Source organism: Phaseolus vulgaris, chromosome 3 (assembly GCF_000499845.2).
Source record: "Phaseolus vulgaris cultivar G19833 chromosome 3, P. vulgaris v2.0, whole genome shotgun sequence".
Classification (NCBI taxonomy): domain Eukaryota; kingdom Viridiplantae; phylum Streptophyta; class Magnoliopsida; order Fabales; family Fabaceae; genus Phaseolus; species Phaseolus vulgaris.
Window position 1 is genome coordinate 41157711 of NC_023757.2, and position 20468 is coordinate 41178178.

Here is a 20468-nt window from a genome sequence, read left to right on the forward strand (position 1 = left end):
TGGTAAATCATATCTTAGTTGTAGTTTTATATTCCTCCAAACCTAGAGCTTAACTATACACAATGTTTAAATTGATATATTCTATAAATAATTTTAGATGATTCAATTTTGTTCCATAAATCACTGTATCTCAAATACGTATAAATTAAATTTAAATAAATGATTTTAAGAATTTCCTAATCAAGCAAAAATAAAGATAGATTCATTCTAATCCGTCCAACTATATATCAGAAGTGGTACAATGCACATAATTAATTCTCTAATTCAAATAATACAAGCCAATTAATATATATTTTTTTGGATAAAAATTTAATTAATTTCTTGAAGGCTCTTATATATATATAAGAGTTTAATTTTCCATTACTGATTATTTTTATAATATTAATTAAATGAGAAATGATGTGAAATTTAACATAATTATTACTAGAGAAAGTTAATAAAAATATGTAATGAAATAATAATAGGTTAAACATTAGAGTGAAACGTATAAAAGAAGTGTTAGATTTTGAATGTGTTGGAGTTAAACATGTTGAAGTGAGATGTGGAATGTATGTGCCACGTCACCAACCACGTAGACAAGGGTGCCATCAACCCCAGCTTGGCCAAAAATATGTTGTCTGTATGCAGTTGCAGAGAGACACAACATAACACAACACAGAGAGGCACAGAGAGAGAAGGAGAAAGAGAAAGAGAAAGAGAAAGAGAGACGGGTCTAACTTCCAACGAGTGTTCGTATTCTCCTTGTCAGTCCACTACGCTTCCTTCTTCCCCTTCCCTCTTCTCCGTTAACCCTTTCCCCATTCACATTGTAATCCCATTTTCTCACCTGGCTTTACCAAAAAAAAGGGAAAGAAAGAAGAAACAAAATAAAGGTTTATTACCTTTTTTTGCATTCCACTTCTACTTCACTTCAATTTGTCTTCTACCCCTCTTTCTCCTTCAATTCATTTTTTTTTAATTTATTATTTTCATTTTGGAATTCAATTCTTTGACTATTGTTATTCTTCAATTCAGCTTTCCATTGGATCACGTCACCCACCTTTGCTTTTGCTCTCTTCTCCCTCTGAATTGAGCATTTCCGAGTTCTATTGGCCTCTGATCGAATTGGGTATTTGCAAGATCTGCGGCTTCAATGGTTGGGGGCAAAAAGTTTTGATCTTGGTGGTGGACCAACCCAATTACCGGTTTGGATCCGATCGGGGTAGAAACAGCGCCATCAGATGGCGCTGTTCAGAAGGTTCTTCTACCGGAAGCCGCCGGATCGGCTTCTGGAGATTTCCGAGAGAGTTTATGGTTTGCTTTCTCCCCATTTCCCTCTCGTTTTTAATTTCCCCATATTCTATTTCTTCCTTGAATGTTCTGTTTTCTCTGCATAATTCAGCTCATGAATGCACCGGAAGCATTTCATCCGTTACTTTTTCAGCTCTTCAAGTTAAGGGGTAGCCGATTTCGTAGCTTTTAGGACTCCTTTTAATGTTTATAAACTAATTTAGTGAAATTTAATTAATGTCATTTCAAAACAATGCCTTTGGTTATGAGCTACAACAAGGTGGACCTTTTTTTTAACTTGAACTTTTTAGTTTCTTTTCTTGCTTTCTTGTAGGACACTAATCACTCTAGAGAAGGAAAAAATAAAGCAGTATGTGATTCATGGTGGTCAGTTATCAATTAGGTTGCTATTTGATGAGCTCTGGAAGATTCTTTAAACTGAGACTATTGAGTGTCGTCCTTTAAGACGTTTTTTTATGGCTTGGAACAGTTCCTTATTTTTCTTCTTGTTGCATAGATGTATACTGGCAAAATGAAACAGTGTCCTCTGTTAAGAAATTATTTCTTCGTTGCTTATTGCCTTTGGTTTTTCTAACTTATTGAAATGAAAACATGACTTTTAAAGTTGTAAATAAATACCTGGTTACCGAGTTGGTAGTATCTGACTATTCCATACCTATTTTTGTAGTTTTTGATTGTTGCTTCTCCCCGGATGTCTTGGAAGAAGATGAATATAGAGTTTATATGGGGGGGATTGTGGCTCAGCTACAGGATCACTTTCCAGATGCTTCTTTCATGGTATTCAACTTCAGAGAAGGGGAGAGACGCAGCCAAATCGCAGACATATTGTCTCAATATGACATGACAGTTATGGAGTACCCTCGGCAGTATGAGGGTTGTCCTGTTCTGCCTTTAGAGATGATCCATCACTTCCTTCGATCAAGTGAAAGCTGGTTGTCTCTGGAGGGGCAACAAAATGTGCTTTTGATGCATTGTGAGAGGGGAGGTTGGCCCGTGCTGGCATTTATGCTAGCAGGTCTTCTGTTATACCGGAAACAGTACAGCGGGGAGCAGAAGACCCTTGAAATGGTCTACAAGCAAGCTCCAAGAGAACTACTACATGTATTGTCTCCTTTGAATCCACAGCCTTCCCACTTAAGATATCTTCAGTATATTTCCAGGAGAAATTTGGGTGCTGAGTGGCCACCATCGGAAACACCCTTATATTTGGATTGTCTGATTCTCAGAGTCCTTCCAACATTTGACGATGGAAAAGGTTGCAGGCCCGTTGTACGTGTTTATGGTCAAGACCCTTCAATTTCTGCCAATAGAAGTTCAAAGCTTCTTTTTTCAACTTCACAATCCAAAAAACATGTTCGCCACTACCTACAGGTGCCATATAAATTTCTACTATTGATACTGAATTGTGAATTGATTAGATAGAGCGTCCTCTTATTAAATTTTAATCACAGGCAGAGTGCATGCTCGTGAAAATTGACTTGCATTGTCGTGTTCAAGGGGATGTGGTTCTTGAGTGCATACATTTAAGTGATGATTTTGTTCGTGAGGAATTGATGTTTAGAGTTATGTTTCATACTGCATTTGTGCGGGCAAATATGTTGATGCTGAACCGTGATGAAATTGATATTTTGTGGGAGGCAAAGGACCTATTTCCCAAGGACTTCAAAGCAGAGGTAAGTTATTGTTATTCTTCCTCAAAGGCCATTTTCTGGAGCAGTAGGAGTTGAACCCATACTCATATCTGTATCAGGTGCTTTTTTTGGACGCTGATGCTGTTATACCTGATCTAACCACAGTCACGGTGAGAGAAGATGCAAATGAGACCGAGAGTGCTGAGACAGAAAGTGTTTCACCTGATGAGTTCTATGAAGTAGAAGAAATCTTCAGCAGTGTAATTGATGCACAAGAAGGTAAGACAGAGTATGATTCTCACGCTTTCCATGAAAATGCAGTGGATGATGAAACTCATAAGGAGGTCTGGAGGCTAGAGTCTGATCCTCATACTTTTGAGGATTGTCCGCCAGATGACAGGATCACCAAGCAGGTTGACAAGATGGATCCTGGTATTAATACTGTGAAAGACATCTCTATTGATGATGCGCACTATAAGTTTGATGGGAGCATAGATTCAGATCCTCATGCAGTGAAGGACATTGCTGTCGATGATGGAGAGATTAAGTCAACTTCTACTGCAGTTATTTCTGATATGATGAAACCTCCTCTGGAAACAAAGGAAGTTACCATGCATGTGCAACAACAATTTGAAGTCATTGAAAATGAATATGACGAAGATAAGGAGGCAACAGAAAAGGAGCTAGACTCCAAGGCTGGGCACCAGATGCTTGATTTGACTGAACAAAAATCTGGTAAACTACTTTCATCCAAGAAACAACCTCCATCCAACTCGAAGCCAGTTGGAGATACAGTTGTAGCAAAGCAAAAGATTAAACAGCAAGAAACCCATGGTTTTCAGGCAAAACAAGCTAAGCCAAATGCAGTAACTAGATGGATTCCTTCTAACAAGGGTTCTTATACAAATTCAATGCATGTCTATTATCCACCATCAAGGAATAATAGTGCACCAGCTGCACTGACAAATTTGTCTTCCACAAAGGAGAAAATGGAAGATGCCAAAACAAGATCTTTATCTGCTCCTGTTGTTTCTGCAGTTGTTGCTTCTATTGACAGGACAAATGACCTAAAAAGCCGGAAGGTGGCCACTTCAAAATCTTCTGGCTATATAGCGGCAGAAATAGATGAAAAAGATCTACCATCACCATTGTCATCAATTATAGAGACATCTTTTCAGTTAGATACTCCAGCACAACAACAGAGCTTAGAGCAACTGCCACAGCCTCCCCCACCTCCTCCCCCTCCCCCTCCCCCTCCAGCTCACAGTAGAGTCTCTTCACAAGTTTTTGAATCCTCATCATTAAAGGATGATGTATCAGTTCAAGACTCTCCATCTCCTGGAGTATCACCATCTTCTTTGGGTGGAAAGGGATCCCTCATGCCACCACCACCACCGCCACCACCTTTAACTTTAACAACATTTAAGAGACAACCTGAAACTTCTCTTCCTTTCCCTCCACCCCCACCCCCACCCCCACCCCCACCCCCACCCCCGCCCCCCTTTTTTGGGCAAAATATAGAGACTAGTGTATCTTTAACACTTCCTACAACCCCTCTCCCATTTACAAGCATTGACGTTACATTGGATGTTTCACAAGTGGGTACTGCAGTCCCCTCACAGCCTCCTCCACCGCCACCATCTCCAAGGTATGAAGTTTCATCTATTCCTCCTTTGACACCATTAGCATCACCTCTTCCAAAGAATGGAATTCCATCAGTTCCCCTTCCTCCCATGTTTCCTACAGCTTTAACACATAGAGCTCCACCTTCTCCTCCCCCCACAACCCCACCTCCAACTCGACCCTTGTCTCCCCCTCCCCCTCCCCCTCCCCCTCCACCACCCTTAGTTAATTCACATATATATTCAGCTACATCACATATACCTCCCCCTCCACCACCTTTAGCTAATTCACATATATATTCAGCTACACCACCTATACCTCCGCCACCACCTCCCCCTCCTTTTGGTAAAGCTTCACTACCTCCCTCTCCACCTCCTTTCAATAGTCCTCCTCCACCACCACCTCCACCTCCACCTCCACCTCCACCTCCACCTTCTTTTAGTCAAGCTCCACCACCACCACCACCGCCTCCACCCACACCTCCTTCCCCACCCCTTCCTCTATCAAGTGTAGCCCCACCTCCACCTCCACCTCCTCCAATGTATACAGCCGCACCTCCCTCACCTCCACCTTTTCCTCCATCAAGTGGAGCCCCACCTCCCCCACCACCACCTCTTCCTCCATCGAGTGGAGCCCCACCTCCTCCACCACCACCCCTTCCTCCATCAAGTATAGCCCCACCTCCACCTCCACCTCCACCACCTTTTCCTCCATCAAGTGGAGCCCCACCTCCCCCTCCACCTCCTCCAATGTATGGAACACCACCTCCTCCACCTCCTCCACCTCCTCCAATGTCTGGAGCACCACCTCCTCCACCTCCTCCAATGTACGGAGCACCACCTCCTCCACCTCCTCCAATGTATGGAGCACCACCTCCTCCACCTCCTCCAATGTACGGAGCACCACCTCCTCCACCTCCTCCGATGTATGGAGCACCACCTCCACCACCACCTCCTAGTGGTCGAGGACCACCTCCTCCACCTCCCCCAATGTTTGGAGCACCACCTCCACCTCCACCTCCTGGTGGTCGAGGACCACCTCCTCCACCTCCCCCAATGTTTGGAGTACCACCTCCACCTCCCCCAATGTTTGGAGCACCACCTCCACCTCCACCTCCTGGTGGTCGAGGACCACCTCCTCCACCTCCCCCAATGTTTGGAGCACCACCTCCACCTCCACCTCCTGGTGGTAGAGGACCGCCCCCTCCACCTCCTCCTGGTGGCGGAGGTCCTCCTCCTCCACCTCCCCCAGGTGTTCCTGGTGCTCCTAGACCTCCGGGGGGTGGACCTCCACCACCTCCACCAAAAGGTGGAAATGTTGGAGTTGATCCAAGAGGGAGGGGACGAGGGTATGCACGCCCTACAGGGGTTGCACCCAAACGATCCTCTTTGAAGCCTTTACATTGGAGCAAGGTTACAAGGGCACTACAAGGAAGTTTATGGGAAGAATTACAAAGACATGGAGAACCACAAATGTAATGTGTCTTTTCTACTGTTGAACGTGTTTGTCTAAAACATTTCAATTATGTATAATTGTATGATTTTCTCCATCTTATCTATATCCCAATGTTTTGTAATGACTGTTTCTTTTTTCTTAGTGCACCAGAGTTTGATGTTTCAGAGCTAGAGAAGCTTTTCTCCTTAAATGTTCCAAAACCTGCTGATTCTGCTGGAAAAGCTGGAGGAAAGGGCAAGTCTGCTGGATCTAAATCTGACAGAATCACCTTGGTATTATTCTCTCTCTCTCTCTATATATATATGTTTATGAATATTTCAAAACTTGATTTTTGATATAAGCCTTAGAGATGATTTGATGGTTCTCATTTAGTCACTCCGTCTAGAAATATAATTCACCATCATTTGTAGTTTTACTTCACACCTTGGCAACTGATTCATTTAAAAATTAGTATTGGTGACTATACTAAATTACATCAATGAAAAATATTGTTCCGTTACTGTCCTTTCATTTCACTGTCCTTCTTGTTCCATTAATTGTAATTCTGGTACTGTAAATTTAATGAGTTGTAAGGTGATATTGGTGCAGTTTTTTCTTGTTAGTGTTTAAAGCCAACATTTATTAGAAACTCATTGACTTCATTTTTATCTGATTCCTTGTTAACAACTTACCAATAACTTGTTTGTTTGTATTATTGATTTTAGGTTGATCTAAGGAGGGCTAATAATACTGAAATTATGCTCACTAAGGTTAAGATGCCACTTCCTGATATGATGGTAAGCTGAAATTGATGTGGGAATTTTTCTTACAATTATCTAAGAGTAGTTATTTAAGTCAAGTATTTTTTTAATGAAAAGAACTGTTTTTTTGCATGGAGCACTATGGTGAAAACAATTCTTTTTTGTTTTCATTAAGACTGATTCTTAAAATATGTGGAATGGTGAATATTAGTACGGAAGGCTGCTGATAGTGGATAAATAATCATTTGACTCCATATCTGCTTCAAACTTTTCAAATTTCTAAATCTCAGACTGTATCTGTCAGTGGTAACTATTATCTTTTATAACTTGTTTTAACGGATATTTCAGGCTGCAGTACTGGCTCTGGACGAGTCAGTTTTAGATGTTGATCAAGTGGAAAATCTTATTAAGTTTTGTCCTACCAAAGAGGAGATGGATCTTATAAAGGTGAATTTTAATAAATTTATCCATAGTTTACATTTTGTTTTAACAATTAAGGGTTTGATTAGGGTGGTTCTTAGTTGTAAATTTTAAAAGTTTTGGAAACTACAACCATTTTTAGTTGTGGAAGTTAGTTTTTAGTTTAGGGTGATTTTGTAGTTTTGAAAATTAGTATTTTTTTCTAATTTCTAGTTTCAAAACAAATCAGTTTAAAACTTCCCTATTTTGTTAAAATTAGTTTAAAGATATGTTTGTGCGGAGGTAGTGCCGACGGTGTTAGCAGTGGTAGTAAAAATAACAATGGTGGTGGTGGAAGTAGTAGCATTATTGTTGATGGTTGTTGTAGTAGTAACAACAGTCATGATGGTGGTGCATGTAGAGTAGGTAGTAGTGATAGTAAAAGTGGTGACAACGATGTTAGTAGTGATGATGATGATATGGTAGCATGGTAGATGGTGCTGATGGCAGCGTAGGTAGTAGTAGAGACAATGGTGGTAGCAATGATGGTGGTGACAGAGGTGGTGCTGGTGGCTGTGACGATGAGGATGGGAAGGACCATAGTCAAAGGTAGTGAGATGTGGTTTTCTAAAACTGAAATAAATTTATAAATAATTTTTTTTTGGGTTTTGAAAATGAATTTAAGTTTTTTGAAATTGATTTAACAGGCATTTCAAATCCATTTTTTGTAAAACATGTTTTGTTTTGAAATTGCATTTTAAACCAAAAGCTGAGAACCTGCAACCCCCGCCAAATGTGCCCTAAGGTTTCTATTTTGTGGCATCTTCTATTGCTTTGTTCCTTTTGCCTTGATTTGTTTGATTTCTAATTTTGATTCCTTTTGTTTATGATTGTTTAGGGATACACCGGTGACAAGGAACTTCTGGGGAAGTGTGAACAGGTGTGCAATGATTTATTTTAGTCATAATATATATGTTGGTTATGAACCGAGAGTGTGGGTAATAGAATTATATGGGCTGCCTTTTACAGTTAAATGTATTTGACTCATGCCTTGGTGTCATCAGGTTTACATGAAGGATGAGTGAGCTATTTTCAAAATAAAGTTTCCTTTAGAATATTGGTGATGGGATAAAATTCTCACAATTTAAGTTGGGGGAAAATTAAACGTATAATAATGATAAAACTATCAAGTATTAGCTAGTTTGTTTGGCCATCATTGTCTGCAACAAAATCTGAGAGGGAGGTGGGAGGAATGATTGCATAAAATAATTGCTGTGTAGTCTATTCAAATTTAGTAATTGCAGAACTCTTGGTATAAATAGTTAACTCTTGAGATTAAAGCACTACAAAACAATTAATTTGCTGGTAAGTTATTACCATATTTTAGGTCCTTAATCTAAATTAAAATTTAGATTAATTTTATGAAATGAGAAATTTGAACTTTTCTCCCTTTTATATCTTTCCTATTTTTGGTTGCTCCATCAACCACCCCTAAGCAGGGTAGTCCATTACTTCTAATAGTGTCAGGGCTGGTCAAACTGACCGGGCTGGCCCTTTTGGCCACACCTACTTGCTATGATTTCCATGCATCGGTGGCCTTTATACTAGTTGGATATTCTTACAAAGTGATATAGACTTAATGCAACCCTACAAAACATATTGAGACTTGAGTTTTGACACCTATTTGTATTTTGACACGATCTTTAGTTGATGTGAGACTCGAGTTTTCACATTACTCCCCCTCCTGTCCAGCACTATAGGGCTTGGTACATGGATAACGTAGTGAGCGACCCTTTTAGTGGATCTATGATAGACTCTGGTACCATCTTACAAATTGATTTTGCCTCAACTCAAAATATTGGCTGTAAGGTGAGGATTTCCCTCACTTATATTTTGTACTTTGACATTGTCTCTAGTTGATGCAAGACTTGAGTTTTTTCGAATAGATATAAAAAATGTCTCTCTTCATTGAGAACTTGAAGAAGTTTACATGAAGCAACCTCCCACTGTTACTCAAGGGAGTTTGGAATGTTTAGCAAACTACAAAGATCTTTTTATGGGCTTAAACAATCCAAGTTTTTTGTGCAAAATGAAGTGAAGTAGATAATTTAGTCAGCTATTTTCATACTTATTCAAATAGAAGTGTTTATTTGGTGTTGAGAGCCCGATCATTGTTCTGAAATTGGTTCTCATTTGTTCTTGCATTTCTTTGTAGTCAGTAATACGTGTTCCGTTTTATTTTGGTGGACATTGGGTTCCCCGAAGATCATTGACCAGTTATTGTGGGTTAAGTTTAGAGTACTTGGCTCTAGGGTTTTTCATTTTTTGGTTTTAATGAAATGCTAGAATCTTTAATGGTTGGCAGTTGTTTGTTATGAACCTTTACATAGGATCGGGTCATGGGAGACTCTTTCTTGCAACCTTTTTGTTAAAGGGGAACTCAAAGTTGTCCTTCACAAAGCTCCTCCTAAATTGACCCAAGTTTCTTCTAAAAATTATTTCTCATTGATAATATTTCACTCAAGTCTGTCCTTTGAAAAGGTTACAAAGATATCTTTAATTAATAGGATTATATCTAACAATTATCCTAATTGATAAAATAGAAAATAAAACATGCCTAATTAGTTTATAATATTTAATAGTTATCCTACCCTAATTAATAAAATAAAAAATAAAAGATCCCTAATCAATAGAATTGCAAGTAACAATTATCCTACTAAAAAGTATTATGTAAAGGACATGAACTCAGATTCTGATACAAAAATCTCATCAAGATCCGGGAAGATAAAGAAATAAAGTAAATGGAATTAAGTCAGTATTTAAATAAAGAGACATGATAATCCTAATCAGTGGTCTACATCCAAAAGAAAAGAAGAAAATGTTGGTAAGCAATTTGGTTTATTAAAAAGTTAATGCATATAAATTCAAAATTCATTTATATTATGAAATGACAGTTGGTTGATGCTGCCTTGTTTCTTGTGGAAGAAAAAGTGATTTTTGAGAAGTAAATAAATTCTTTTGGATTTTTTCTTCATTGAAGTTCCTATTATATATTATATATGTATATATAATATATTTTGTGATGTTTCAGTTTTTTTTGGAGTTGATGAAGGTGCCAAGGGTGGAATCAAAATTAAGAGTATTTTCATTCAAGATTCAGTTTGGTGCCCAGGTCTGATGATGTCTGTAATATTTTTTGACTTCTGAATGTTCAGTGAATTTGGCCTTTTCCTCCCGATGTCATACTTTGCTCGTTATGCAGCTTACGGAATTTAAGAAGAGTTTAAACATTGTTAACTCTGCCTGTGAAGAGGTACTTTACATTTCCTACCGATCAATGTTGTTTTGCTTGAATTTCTTTGACCATGTGCACTTTTTTCTTGGTAACAGGTCCGAAATTCTGCTAAACTGAAGGAGATTATGAAGAAAATTCTTTATTTGGGCAATACATTGAATCAAGGAACAGCAAGGGGTAAGTCTGTAAGTTTTTTATACTTGTGGCAATTTCATTCTCATTATTTGTTGCTGGATGTAGTAGTCAGAAGGTGACAAAATCTATTTGTTAGCAGTCAAAGTTTTATACAATTCTGTTAGATCTTATCTAGTGTAGAATGTCCAGTTTATGGATAAGCATTATTATAAAATGATTTCATTTTTTTGCAGGATCTGCAGTTGGATTTAAGTTAGATAGCCTTTTAAAGCTCACCGACACTCGTGCTTCTAACAGTAAAATGACACTGATGCATTATCTCTGCAAGGTATAAGTGTCAATTGCAACAAATGAAGATATTATTTGGTTGCTAACCTTTTTTTCCTCCCGTATTTGGCTCTAGGTCCTAGCTGATAAGTCACCCAAACTCCTTGATTTCCACCTAGACCTTGTTAGCCTGGAAGGTTCCACTAAGGTGATGTTTATTTTTTGGTTCTTCATGAACAAGAAAGGTCAACTTTGCATTACTTTCCTGATTTGTTGGTTCAATTTCACTTTTCCCCATTATTTGTAAAAGTGAGCACTTTGCTTCTAGTTTTTATAACTAAAACCAAGAGACTTGGTTTTGGATGCTGGTGAATTGGGAAGTGACTGAAAAAAACATTTTACCTCCTTGAATCATCATTGGAGACAAAAGCTCATTTCTTTTGGCATAGTCAAAGGTCCTTTTGAATCCTAGCTAAAATGTCACACTGGACTTTACACAAAAACTGTGTTAAATAAAGTGGGGACTTAGCATAATGTAATTTATGGTGAAAGTGAAAATTTACTTAGGTTAGGATGACAAAAAGGGTTCAACCCATTAGATTAACTTGTTTAACTGTCAAATAAGTTGGGTTAGAATTTTCAGCCCGATTTTGGAATGGGTCCTACCATACCCATTTTCTAAGTGGGTTGGGTGGTGTCAACTATTTCTTTTTAATACTGTATTTATCCAAGACTTATAATTGTGAATTTGTTGGTCTTTCTGAACTAAAATATACACATTTCCAGGATTCACTTTTTAAGGTCATTTGTAATAAATGGTAAATGCATTTGATGTTTCAAACAATAGTTGTTTTAATGGACTGATTAGTGGTTATTATGATATATGTTTAGATGGGCTGTGTCACCCTTTTATAACCTTGTTTTTCTTTATTTTTGTTTCTTAAATTGTGGCAATTCAACCCAAACCACCTAGGTTTAGGTTGAGAATTTCAATCCACTCTCAAAATGTGTTTCTTGGAAAGTGGGTTTTAAGCCTAACTCAATCTTACAAAATCGGTTTGTAAGGTGAGATTTGCATTTATTTATATACTATAATTTGGCCATATCTCTAGTCAATGTGGGATCTTTAACACACCTCATGCTAAGAATTGGACATCTCGAGCATGGGATAAAGGGGGTCGATGACTCTGATACCATGTTATGAAAGTGAATTATAAGCCTAACTCAACTTCACAAAACTGACTTGGTAAGGTGAGCTTTGCTATATATTATAATTTGGTTATATCGATAACCAATAGTGTTCAAATCAATTGAATCCTTTTTTGGTGGGTTGACCCATTTTACCATTCCTAATAGAGGATCACATGTAGTAAATGTCCATTTAATACTAAAATGTAAGTAACTTTCCTCAACTTTGACAGTTTTCCTTTAGTTTAAATGAATTTACTGAAAATTTATCAACAAAATATTCCCTTTTAACCACTCAGCGTGTGGATCAATTGGATTGATTTTTTCTAGTTTAATTAGTGATTTCGAGTTTACATTATGTAGTTACATTAACACTAAGGGGTGACTTTGTTGTCCATAGTGATCCTATTTAGCTTGAGTAGGATTGCCTCCCGTGCAAGATTATTTTGGTCTCTCTCTCTATATGTGTGTAAAAGAAACCATTGAGCTTGTGATTAAACTGTTAGGATCCAAGTGAGTTTGAGTCTCACATTAATTAGAAATGAGAAAGTTGAAGAACATATAAGGAAGAATATCCACAAACACATTGTGTCTTAAGGCTTTGAGTAGGAGGTGGTGTTATAATTTCTTCTATGGATTGTTCACAGCTCATTGATACCGAATCTCTCCAATGAATCCCTTCTTGAAGAATTTAAGTTTGTGGATTCCTTATATCGAAAGTCTTTCTAGTAGGTATTTCAGTCTATTATGTCCCGTTAAGATAAACAACACTACATTTAAAGGTCCGAATCAAGGGTTAAGGAACTCACTTGAGGGGGAGATTGTTAGGAAACCAGGTGTGAGTTTGAGTCTCACATTGAATAGAAATGAGAAAGTTGAACAACATATAAGAGAAAGATCCACAAATCCATTGTCTTAAGGTTTTGGATATGAGGTAATCTCTTATATGGGTTGCTCACAGGTCATTGATTTCGAATCTCTGCAATGTATCTCCCCTTGAAAGACCCAACATCAACTAGTGTCTGATTGGTCCAACCAAACCAATGGTCTTGAGTTTGAGTTTTGTGTATGCAATTGCATTAAACACTCAAAGGGAGAGCCTGTGGCCAATGTTTTCAAACTTAGGTAAGTCATCAAACTAGTCACAATACTGAGTTAATGGGTCTGTATTGAATATAGAATTTATATAAAACTTGTCATTCAAATCATAGTAGTCAATTGCATATTATTGCAAGGAGGCGGATCATATCAGCCCGTATTTGCTCCTAAGGCATTCATCACAAAGCACATGGATGTAGCACAGCCGTCACAACACCACTCACAAGGTAAATTGTGATTTGTGGGCTTCATGACTGCACTTCCGTTTGCACCGTACAAACAAGGTTATATGTGACCTTCAATGTCCCTAGGCATGGCTTTGTGACATTTGTTGTCATTTAGCGTGACATTGCAACGTTCACCGTGGCGGACAATCTTGCAACCTCCCACTCCTTTGCATTCTCTTGTCTGGTTGGGCCAACCCTAGCTAATAGCAATCGACTATGATGCTCTGGGATACCATACACATTTCGATTATGATGTGTATCCAATACAGCGATACATTAATCTAAAAATAATAGGATACAATGCATGCAGGATACATAATTAAAAATGTATAAAACTTTATAAAACATAATAAATATATAATTGCAAATTGCAATTGCAATCTAAATTAAAATCACATTAGACATTGCCGAAGTAAAAAAATATAAGTTGTTATCATAAATTACTTTCTATTATTTACATATAGGAGTACCGCTATTAATCTCATTACTTTTGAAAGTTGTTCATAAAGAGAACAATTCCCCTCTTTGGTTTACGAAGGGACAATGTTTCTATGTTTCTAGATTTCACATTTGTATGTTTCTTATTGTTTTATTGGATATAAATGCTTTAAAAGTGGATTGCACAATCCGGAATATGTTTTCAGATCCGAAAATACGTTCCGGATTCTGTAATCCGAAATGTATTTCTTTAAAGAAAAATAAAATATTTCGGATTGTAGAATTCAGAAGATATTTCTAGATCTAGAAATACCTTTTGGATTCTAAAATCTGGGAGGTGCAAATTAGAAAAAAAAATACATTTCCAGATTATAGAATACGAAATATATATTTTTTAAGGACATAATGGTATTTTTGTTTGACCTATGGAGGTGCAAGAAGAAACAACCTTTTTATATCTCTTGTTTGTTTTGAATTGTTGGGCCCCATTTTGATTCCAACAACTTTTTTCTTTGCTTTTTTTTTTTTGTAAAAATAACATAATATAATAAACTGAATAGTAATAATAATGATATAATGAAACTAAAGAATAAAATAAATTATTGTAAAGTCTAAAAATTATTTTAACACTAATATATTTTATGATAAACTAAATGATAATTATTAACCTAATAAAGCATAATATGTGATATAATGATTACATAGTTAGAGTGATGAAAACTAAATAAAACGTAATATATAATATAAATTAAATAATAATAGTATTGAAAAAGTTTCTAAACAACATAATAAGAAGTATATATAACAAGTAATAAAGAATAAAATATTAGTGAAAAATAAATATATTGTTTATAATATAAACTGTGTATGCAAAATATAAAAACTGTGGTCTGTGTGTATATATATAGTTGTGTGCGTGTGTGTATGTATGTGAACGTGTATTTATATACCAAAGGTAAAGAAAGCAGAATAATGATCATTCCGCACCACTATTTGCTATTTTCTACTATGATACAAATTTTAAAAATAAGCATTGGTTTAATGGTATACTTTATTTTGGCAATTGAGGGAAATGGCCAAAGCAGCTTTGCTGTTTTGGCTGCTGCAAAATCACACCTTGGTGTAAGTGATATACTCATGAATAAAAAGTGGTTTGATCGGAGCAGGAGCAGGATTAACCAGTTTATTCCGGTTTTTAGCTGGTATTGTGACATTACTATTTGTTTAATAACATTTGTATCCAATAATTAAATCGACTCAATGTTATGTCTGGTTTCCAGTCAAACCAGTCCAACTGGCTGGTCCAAACTTGTTTTTTACATTAATTGTGGGTTCTACAAAATAGCATTTTCCTTTTAATTCCCTAGTGTGCACATTTAGAAACCTTAGTGAAATATGCACCTATAATCACAATCAAGTGAAATATCACCCAGGAACACACATGTTGAATCAAGTTCCTGTAAAATCCCTTTTATTTACACCACATCTCTTGCTTTAATTTCTTAATGTGTATAAGGCTTATAAGCTGCTATTTGTTTGGTGCTGTACAAGTAGGTTGATTACACCCCTCATTTACTCATGGATCAAAGTTAAAGTGATATTTACATTTTTACATGAAAGAAAAGTCTGTTGAGATGGAACAATTTAACCACCTGATTCGGGTAATAATATTACAATGTGTATTGACTGGGCGCACCACTTCTTTCAGATACAATTGAAGTCATTAGCAGAAGAGATGCAGGCAATCATCAAGGGATTAGAAAAAGTTAAACAAGAATTTGCTGCATGTGCAAATGACGGACCTGTTTCTGCGGTTTTCCATGAGGTGTTAAGAATTTTTATGTCAGTCTCATGATTCTTCATCATATGAGGATAAATATAATAATAAAAGGGAAAAAGTTATATTTTTAAAATGAATTCAAAGTACTGGTTGTTCGGGCAATTATTAAAGTTTAAGATTGTGCATGGGTTGTTCATGTTAGATGTGAAGATTTGCAGACTCTTGCATATCTTTTCTTATCTTGTTTTCTTCATTGTATGTGACAGTCTTTTGTTAGATTACTTATCACAACCATTGATTTCTAGCATGAGATATAAATGTACATTTAATCATAAATTATGCCATACAAAATTTTTTGCTGACAGTTTAGAATGTCTTTCTTCTTCATGTAAGAGGTGATCTTGTGCTTTGAGGTCCCAAAGTGCTTATTGTCTGCTTGTTCTAGAGAAGTAGAATACCTCTGTCTGACAGAATTTGTAAGGGAATTTATTGTGGATTTAAACATCAGTTTTCAGAAGCTGACAAATGTTTTTTCCTTTAATTTGCAAGGGAAATGGCTAAAAATGGGAACTGACTTTGCCTTAAATATCGAGGGTGCTAGCCTACTAGGTTCTATTCTATTCCTCTAAAGTGAGGAGGTGTGCTTTAGAGAATAAGGTGCACTTACTATAATTTATTAGAAAATCAATGGTTGATGTTATGATGAAACCAAATGCATATATAGTAAAATCTAAAGTTAACTATAATCTCAACAGTCGATTTTCTAGTTGATGGTTATTGTTGCATTTTATCTTATAAAGTGCACTCTCCTCACTTTAGAGGAGCCAAATCCTTGGCTTGCTAGGGTTATTTATTGAATTGAGCTTTGAGTATATGAACTTTTTCTTTACCTTCCAGATTTAATTCAATGAAAGGGATCACATCAAGGATTTAAGAAATAGTTAATGCAAATTACAAATGTTGAAATTATTATGAGGGTTTTTTGGAGGAGAATATTATAGGGGTGCCACCTGGTGTTAGAATTGAACTACAGAAAGCCAGAAGTAGCTCAAAATTCCAAACTTGCATTTGAAATGGAAACGACAGTTGTAGTGACTTGGTGCCAAACAGTTGTGTCCTTCCAAGTTTTGGGGTGCAGTTGTTGGTTAGGTGCTTATATGCTATTTATTTTATTCAGTTAGAACTTTTTGATCATATATTTAGGGGTGTCTCATTCCCTGAACTAGTTTGGATAGGATTGTGTTCTTTGCTTCTAGTTGGTGTTCTGCTCATGGTTATTTGATACAAGTTACTATTTCTGATATGGAGAGAGAAAGATAAGCTTTGGTGTCTGAACTTGACATATAGTTGACATAGACAACGTGCTTTGACTTAGGCAATTGTTTACTTAAACTTTCCTATTTACACGATGAATTATATTTCTCAACAATTCCAAATGTTTTTCTCTACATATTTTTACTTTGTTCTGTGTCTGAACTTTTTGCTTGCCAGCATTGCTACTTATCAGATTCTTCTTAATTCTATTAGACCCTTGTTATGATGAGCAAATTATAAATTTCCGCGTGTTGCTTAGTCTTGAATAAACATTTGTGTCAAGCTGAAAGTAAGTAGATCTTTAATTAGTCTTGAATAAACATTTGTGTCAAGCTGAAAGTAAGTAGATCTTTAATTTTTTTTATCGGTGGCTACTTTTTTCTTCATATTTACATGGATGAATATAATTCTACTTTGTATGGCTTATTATCTGATTTACATTTTCAGTACCCTTGACTTTTTTTATTGTTCTGTTCAGAAATTGAAAGAATTTATCGGTCTATCTGAGTCAGAGGTAGCATCTCTAACAAACCTATATTCTGTAGTGGTAATATGCTTAACTATCTTCCTTGTACATTATGCACCAATATGAAGAAATATAAAGATTGTATAATTTGCCTATGGACAGGGTAGAAATGCTGATGCACTTGCGCTATATTTTGGTGAGGATCCTGCTCGTTGCCCTTTTGAGCAAGGTAAGTTGATGACTGACATATTTGTGGTGTTGGTACTTGGTATGATATGCAGGAATTGGTCTCTTTCACTGGTTACTTAGGGTGTGTTTGGTAAACAACTTAATTAAGTGCTTATTAAAATTGTTTATATCATGTAATGTAAGAACTTATGAATAAGTTATTCGGTTGTAGAATAAAAAATAGGTTTAAATTGTTTCCAAATAAGTTGCAAGAATTTTCAGCTATTCATCTTAATAATGTAAGCTAAAACAATTTATGATATAATATAAGCTCTCCCAAATACGTATACAAATTCTTATATCATAAAATAAATCCAAATAAGATGTAAATAAGCTCTTCTAAACACACCCTTTTTTTTATGAGATTATAGAATATTAACCTGTACTGTTTCTTGTGAAAGTATTCATGACCTTTTACATTTGTGGTTTATACAGTGTGTATTTTGTAGAAATTAGGATATTTTAGAAATGTGATTTTCTTGTCTATTTGTGGTTAGGGAAGCATGCTTGTATTTATTTTTTAATGTTTCTATTGAGTCTCACATTAACTAGAGTAGAGATATCACCAATGTTGTCCTTGTCTGACTTGGATAGCAACCTTATGAACTAGTTTGTGGGATGAAGTTTAAATCCAAGTTCTAAGATAGTATTAGAGTCTATCCAAGATCTATTATTGTGTTACCTTACACTCTATACATGTCTATTCCTAGGCATGTGGGGGAGTTGTTATTGAATCAACTGCATTTGTCAAAACTCTAGATGTTCAGTGTTTGGTGTGAGGAAGTGTTCTTATATTCTATATCAATTTGAAATATTACCAATGTAATCCTTGTAAGGTTTGGGTAGTCCTCAAATTAAAGGCTGATTTTGTAAGGTTAATTTAGGCTAAGCCCAAATTCTAAGAGTTTCTAATGGAATATGTGCTGAACTATTTCAAATCTTTCTTTAAAATGATAGGTGTGGTAATGAGTTGCTGAATTAATAGAAACTCCTTTCCTCCTTAAATCCATGTGTAAGCACTTCTACAGAAAAGAACTAGTTAAATAGAGGGAAAATCTAAATGGAATGAAGTTTCATCATCCATATGTGTTTCTGTTATGTTTGGAAAGAGTGGCAGTGCATTCTGGCCTTTTCTGTTATGCTCAAGCTAACTTGTAATTGGTGCTCGTTTAACAATTGCAGTTACCACGACCCTGCTAAATTTTATAAGGTTGTATCGGAAAGCACATGAAGAAAATTGCAAACAAGCAGAGTTAGAGAAGAAGAAAGCTGAGAAAGAGGCTGAAATGGAAAAGGCTAAGGGCATTAACTTGACAAAGAAGGGTGCAAAAGATAGTTGACGATGGGTTTTCTGCTCCTTTGCATCAAACATCACACTCTTGCCAAAGAGCAGGAATGTACCCGAGTAAGGGGAATGCTTCCAAGATCAGTGGAGAAGCTTCCCTTTCCATGATGATGATGATGATGATGATAATGATGGTGATGATGATGATGACGATGTGGCAATTAGCCTTTCAAGCTGATATATTGGCTTGGAATAATGAACGCCTGCATCCTGTGGAATTGAACATACAACAGGCTTAGGAGAGATGATTCTTTGATGGCATGCTGTTGAATGGGATTTTATGTGGCCAAGTGATCATTTTTGTGAGAATACCGTGGAAATTCCCAGATTTAGATGCAGAATGGATGCTTGCAGTGATTGCATGCGTCCAGTGTATACTGTAAATGTGATGGATCCAGTCCCTTTTATGTTGGTTCAAGAAGAAGATTTGTAGCAGGCATGTCTTATATTATGGAAGTAGAACTGGCATTGGCTTGCATCATTCATTTGGCATGTTTTGTGGCACCACAGCAGATGCCTTTCGGATTTGTGAACATCATAGTCCAACCCCAACCGTAGTACCATGACACCTTGTATAAAGCACTATCCCTTTCCTTTAGGATTCAATTCTTTCTCGTGTAACATAGAAATTAGCTCCCTTTTTCATAGAGATTTTGGTAGGTACCCTCGAGAAAATGTTGTATAGCTGTCAGGTTAAGAGAAAATAGAAATCAGGTCCTTTGTATTGTAGCCAATATTATTTTTAATTGTGAATCACGAGGCTATTTTTTCAATTGTGAATCATGAATCATATTGAATGAAAAGATTTTGACCAAATGAAAATAGCTTCAAATATGTTGTATAAATTATATATAATGCTCCTTGTAATTATCTTCAAGTGGAAAACGACTTTTAAGTCTGTAAAACTAAATCATAAGTCATGAATGTGAAACCTTTATTTTAAAATTAAATAATATATACTGTAACAATATATATTGGCATTTAATTACAAATTATCAGTATACTGATGCTATATGTTTATTAATCAATAGCATAAAAAACTATAGTATTTTTTTATCTTTGATCAACTCTTAACATGTATATTAATTAATATTTTTAAATAACAAAATAGAATAATAAAATATCAAATAGAGTATTTGAAATGAGGGTGTGACAGTTTGAAATCTTTGTATTAGAAAAAAAATAAGAATGCATTTACATAATAATGCGTGTTTATTAATGCTCTTCAATTCTTTTTTATTTATCATAAGTGCTTATAAAATATTTCAAGTTCTTATCCTCCAAAACAACTCAATTTCCTTGTCTAGAAATGGTAGAAGCAAATTGAAAAAAAAAAAAAAAACAATGAATCATTTGAGTTGTTATTCCATATATGGAATCTCTCTTCCATCCATGCATGCATATGTATCATAAGATTCAAATTTATAGGTGATTCATCACATGACAGGAATCGTGGACCAGACCAAGATTATGAAATTACACGCATCTTAAGATTCTACAAAGTATTGCTTGTAACTGTAACATAAGATGAGCAGGCCAGTTAGAAATG

The 20468-nt window shown here is 36.0% G+C and overlaps 1 protein-coding gene across 5 annotated transcripts; it reads left to right on the forward strand.

Annotated features, from left to right (window-relative positions):
• Window positions 1-615: 615 nt before the first annotated feature.
• On the forward strand, window positions 616-19692 carry LOC137807747 (formin-like protein 20). Of its 5 annotated transcripts, XR_011080599.1 has the most exons (19): window positions 616-872; window positions 1015-1293; window positions 1958-2661; window positions 2742-2963; window positions 3041-6018; window positions 6142-6271; window positions 6704-6775; window positions 7088-7186; window positions 8037-8078; window positions 10230-10310; window positions 10401-10451; window positions 10529-10610; window positions 10802-10896; window positions 10972-11043; window positions 15495-15611; window positions 16116-16223; window positions 17359-17427; window positions 17509-17575; window positions 18757-19692. XR_011080599.1 is itself a non-coding variant. In XM_068608525.1 (18 exons), exons 2-18 carry the CDS (start codon window positions 1221-1223, stop codon window positions 18912-18914), a joined length of 5112 nt encoding a protein of 1703 aa, XP_068464626.1. In that variant the 5' UTR covers window positions 616-872; window positions 1015-1220; the 3' UTR covers window positions 18915-19692. The 5 variants fall into 5 exon arrangements, 2 of the variants coding, with proteins under 2 accessions (XP_068464626.1, XP_068464627.1); XR_011080598.1 differs by lacking the exon at window positions 16116-16223 and having other exon boundaries at window positions 15495-15628; XM_068608525.1 differs by lacking the exon at window positions 16116-16223.
• Window positions 19693-20468: the final 776 nt, after the last annotated feature.

What these genes read in the sequence shown, in the direction of transcription:
- LOC137807747 (XM_068608525.1), top strand. Translation starts at nt 1,221, where the DNA reads ATGGCGCTGTTCAGAAGGTTCTTCTACCGGAAGCCGCCGGATCGGCTT. An exon ending in AGATTCAGTTTGGTGCCCAG is followed by an intron (nt 10,311 to 10,400) that starts GTCTGATGATGT and finishes CTCGTTATGCAG; the next exon opens with CTTACGGAATTTAAGAAGAG. An exon ending in TCGTTGCCCTTTTGAGCAAG is followed by an intron (nt 17,576 to 18,756) that starts GTAAGTTGATGA and finishes TAACAATTGCAG; the next exon opens with TTACCACGACCCTGCTAAAT.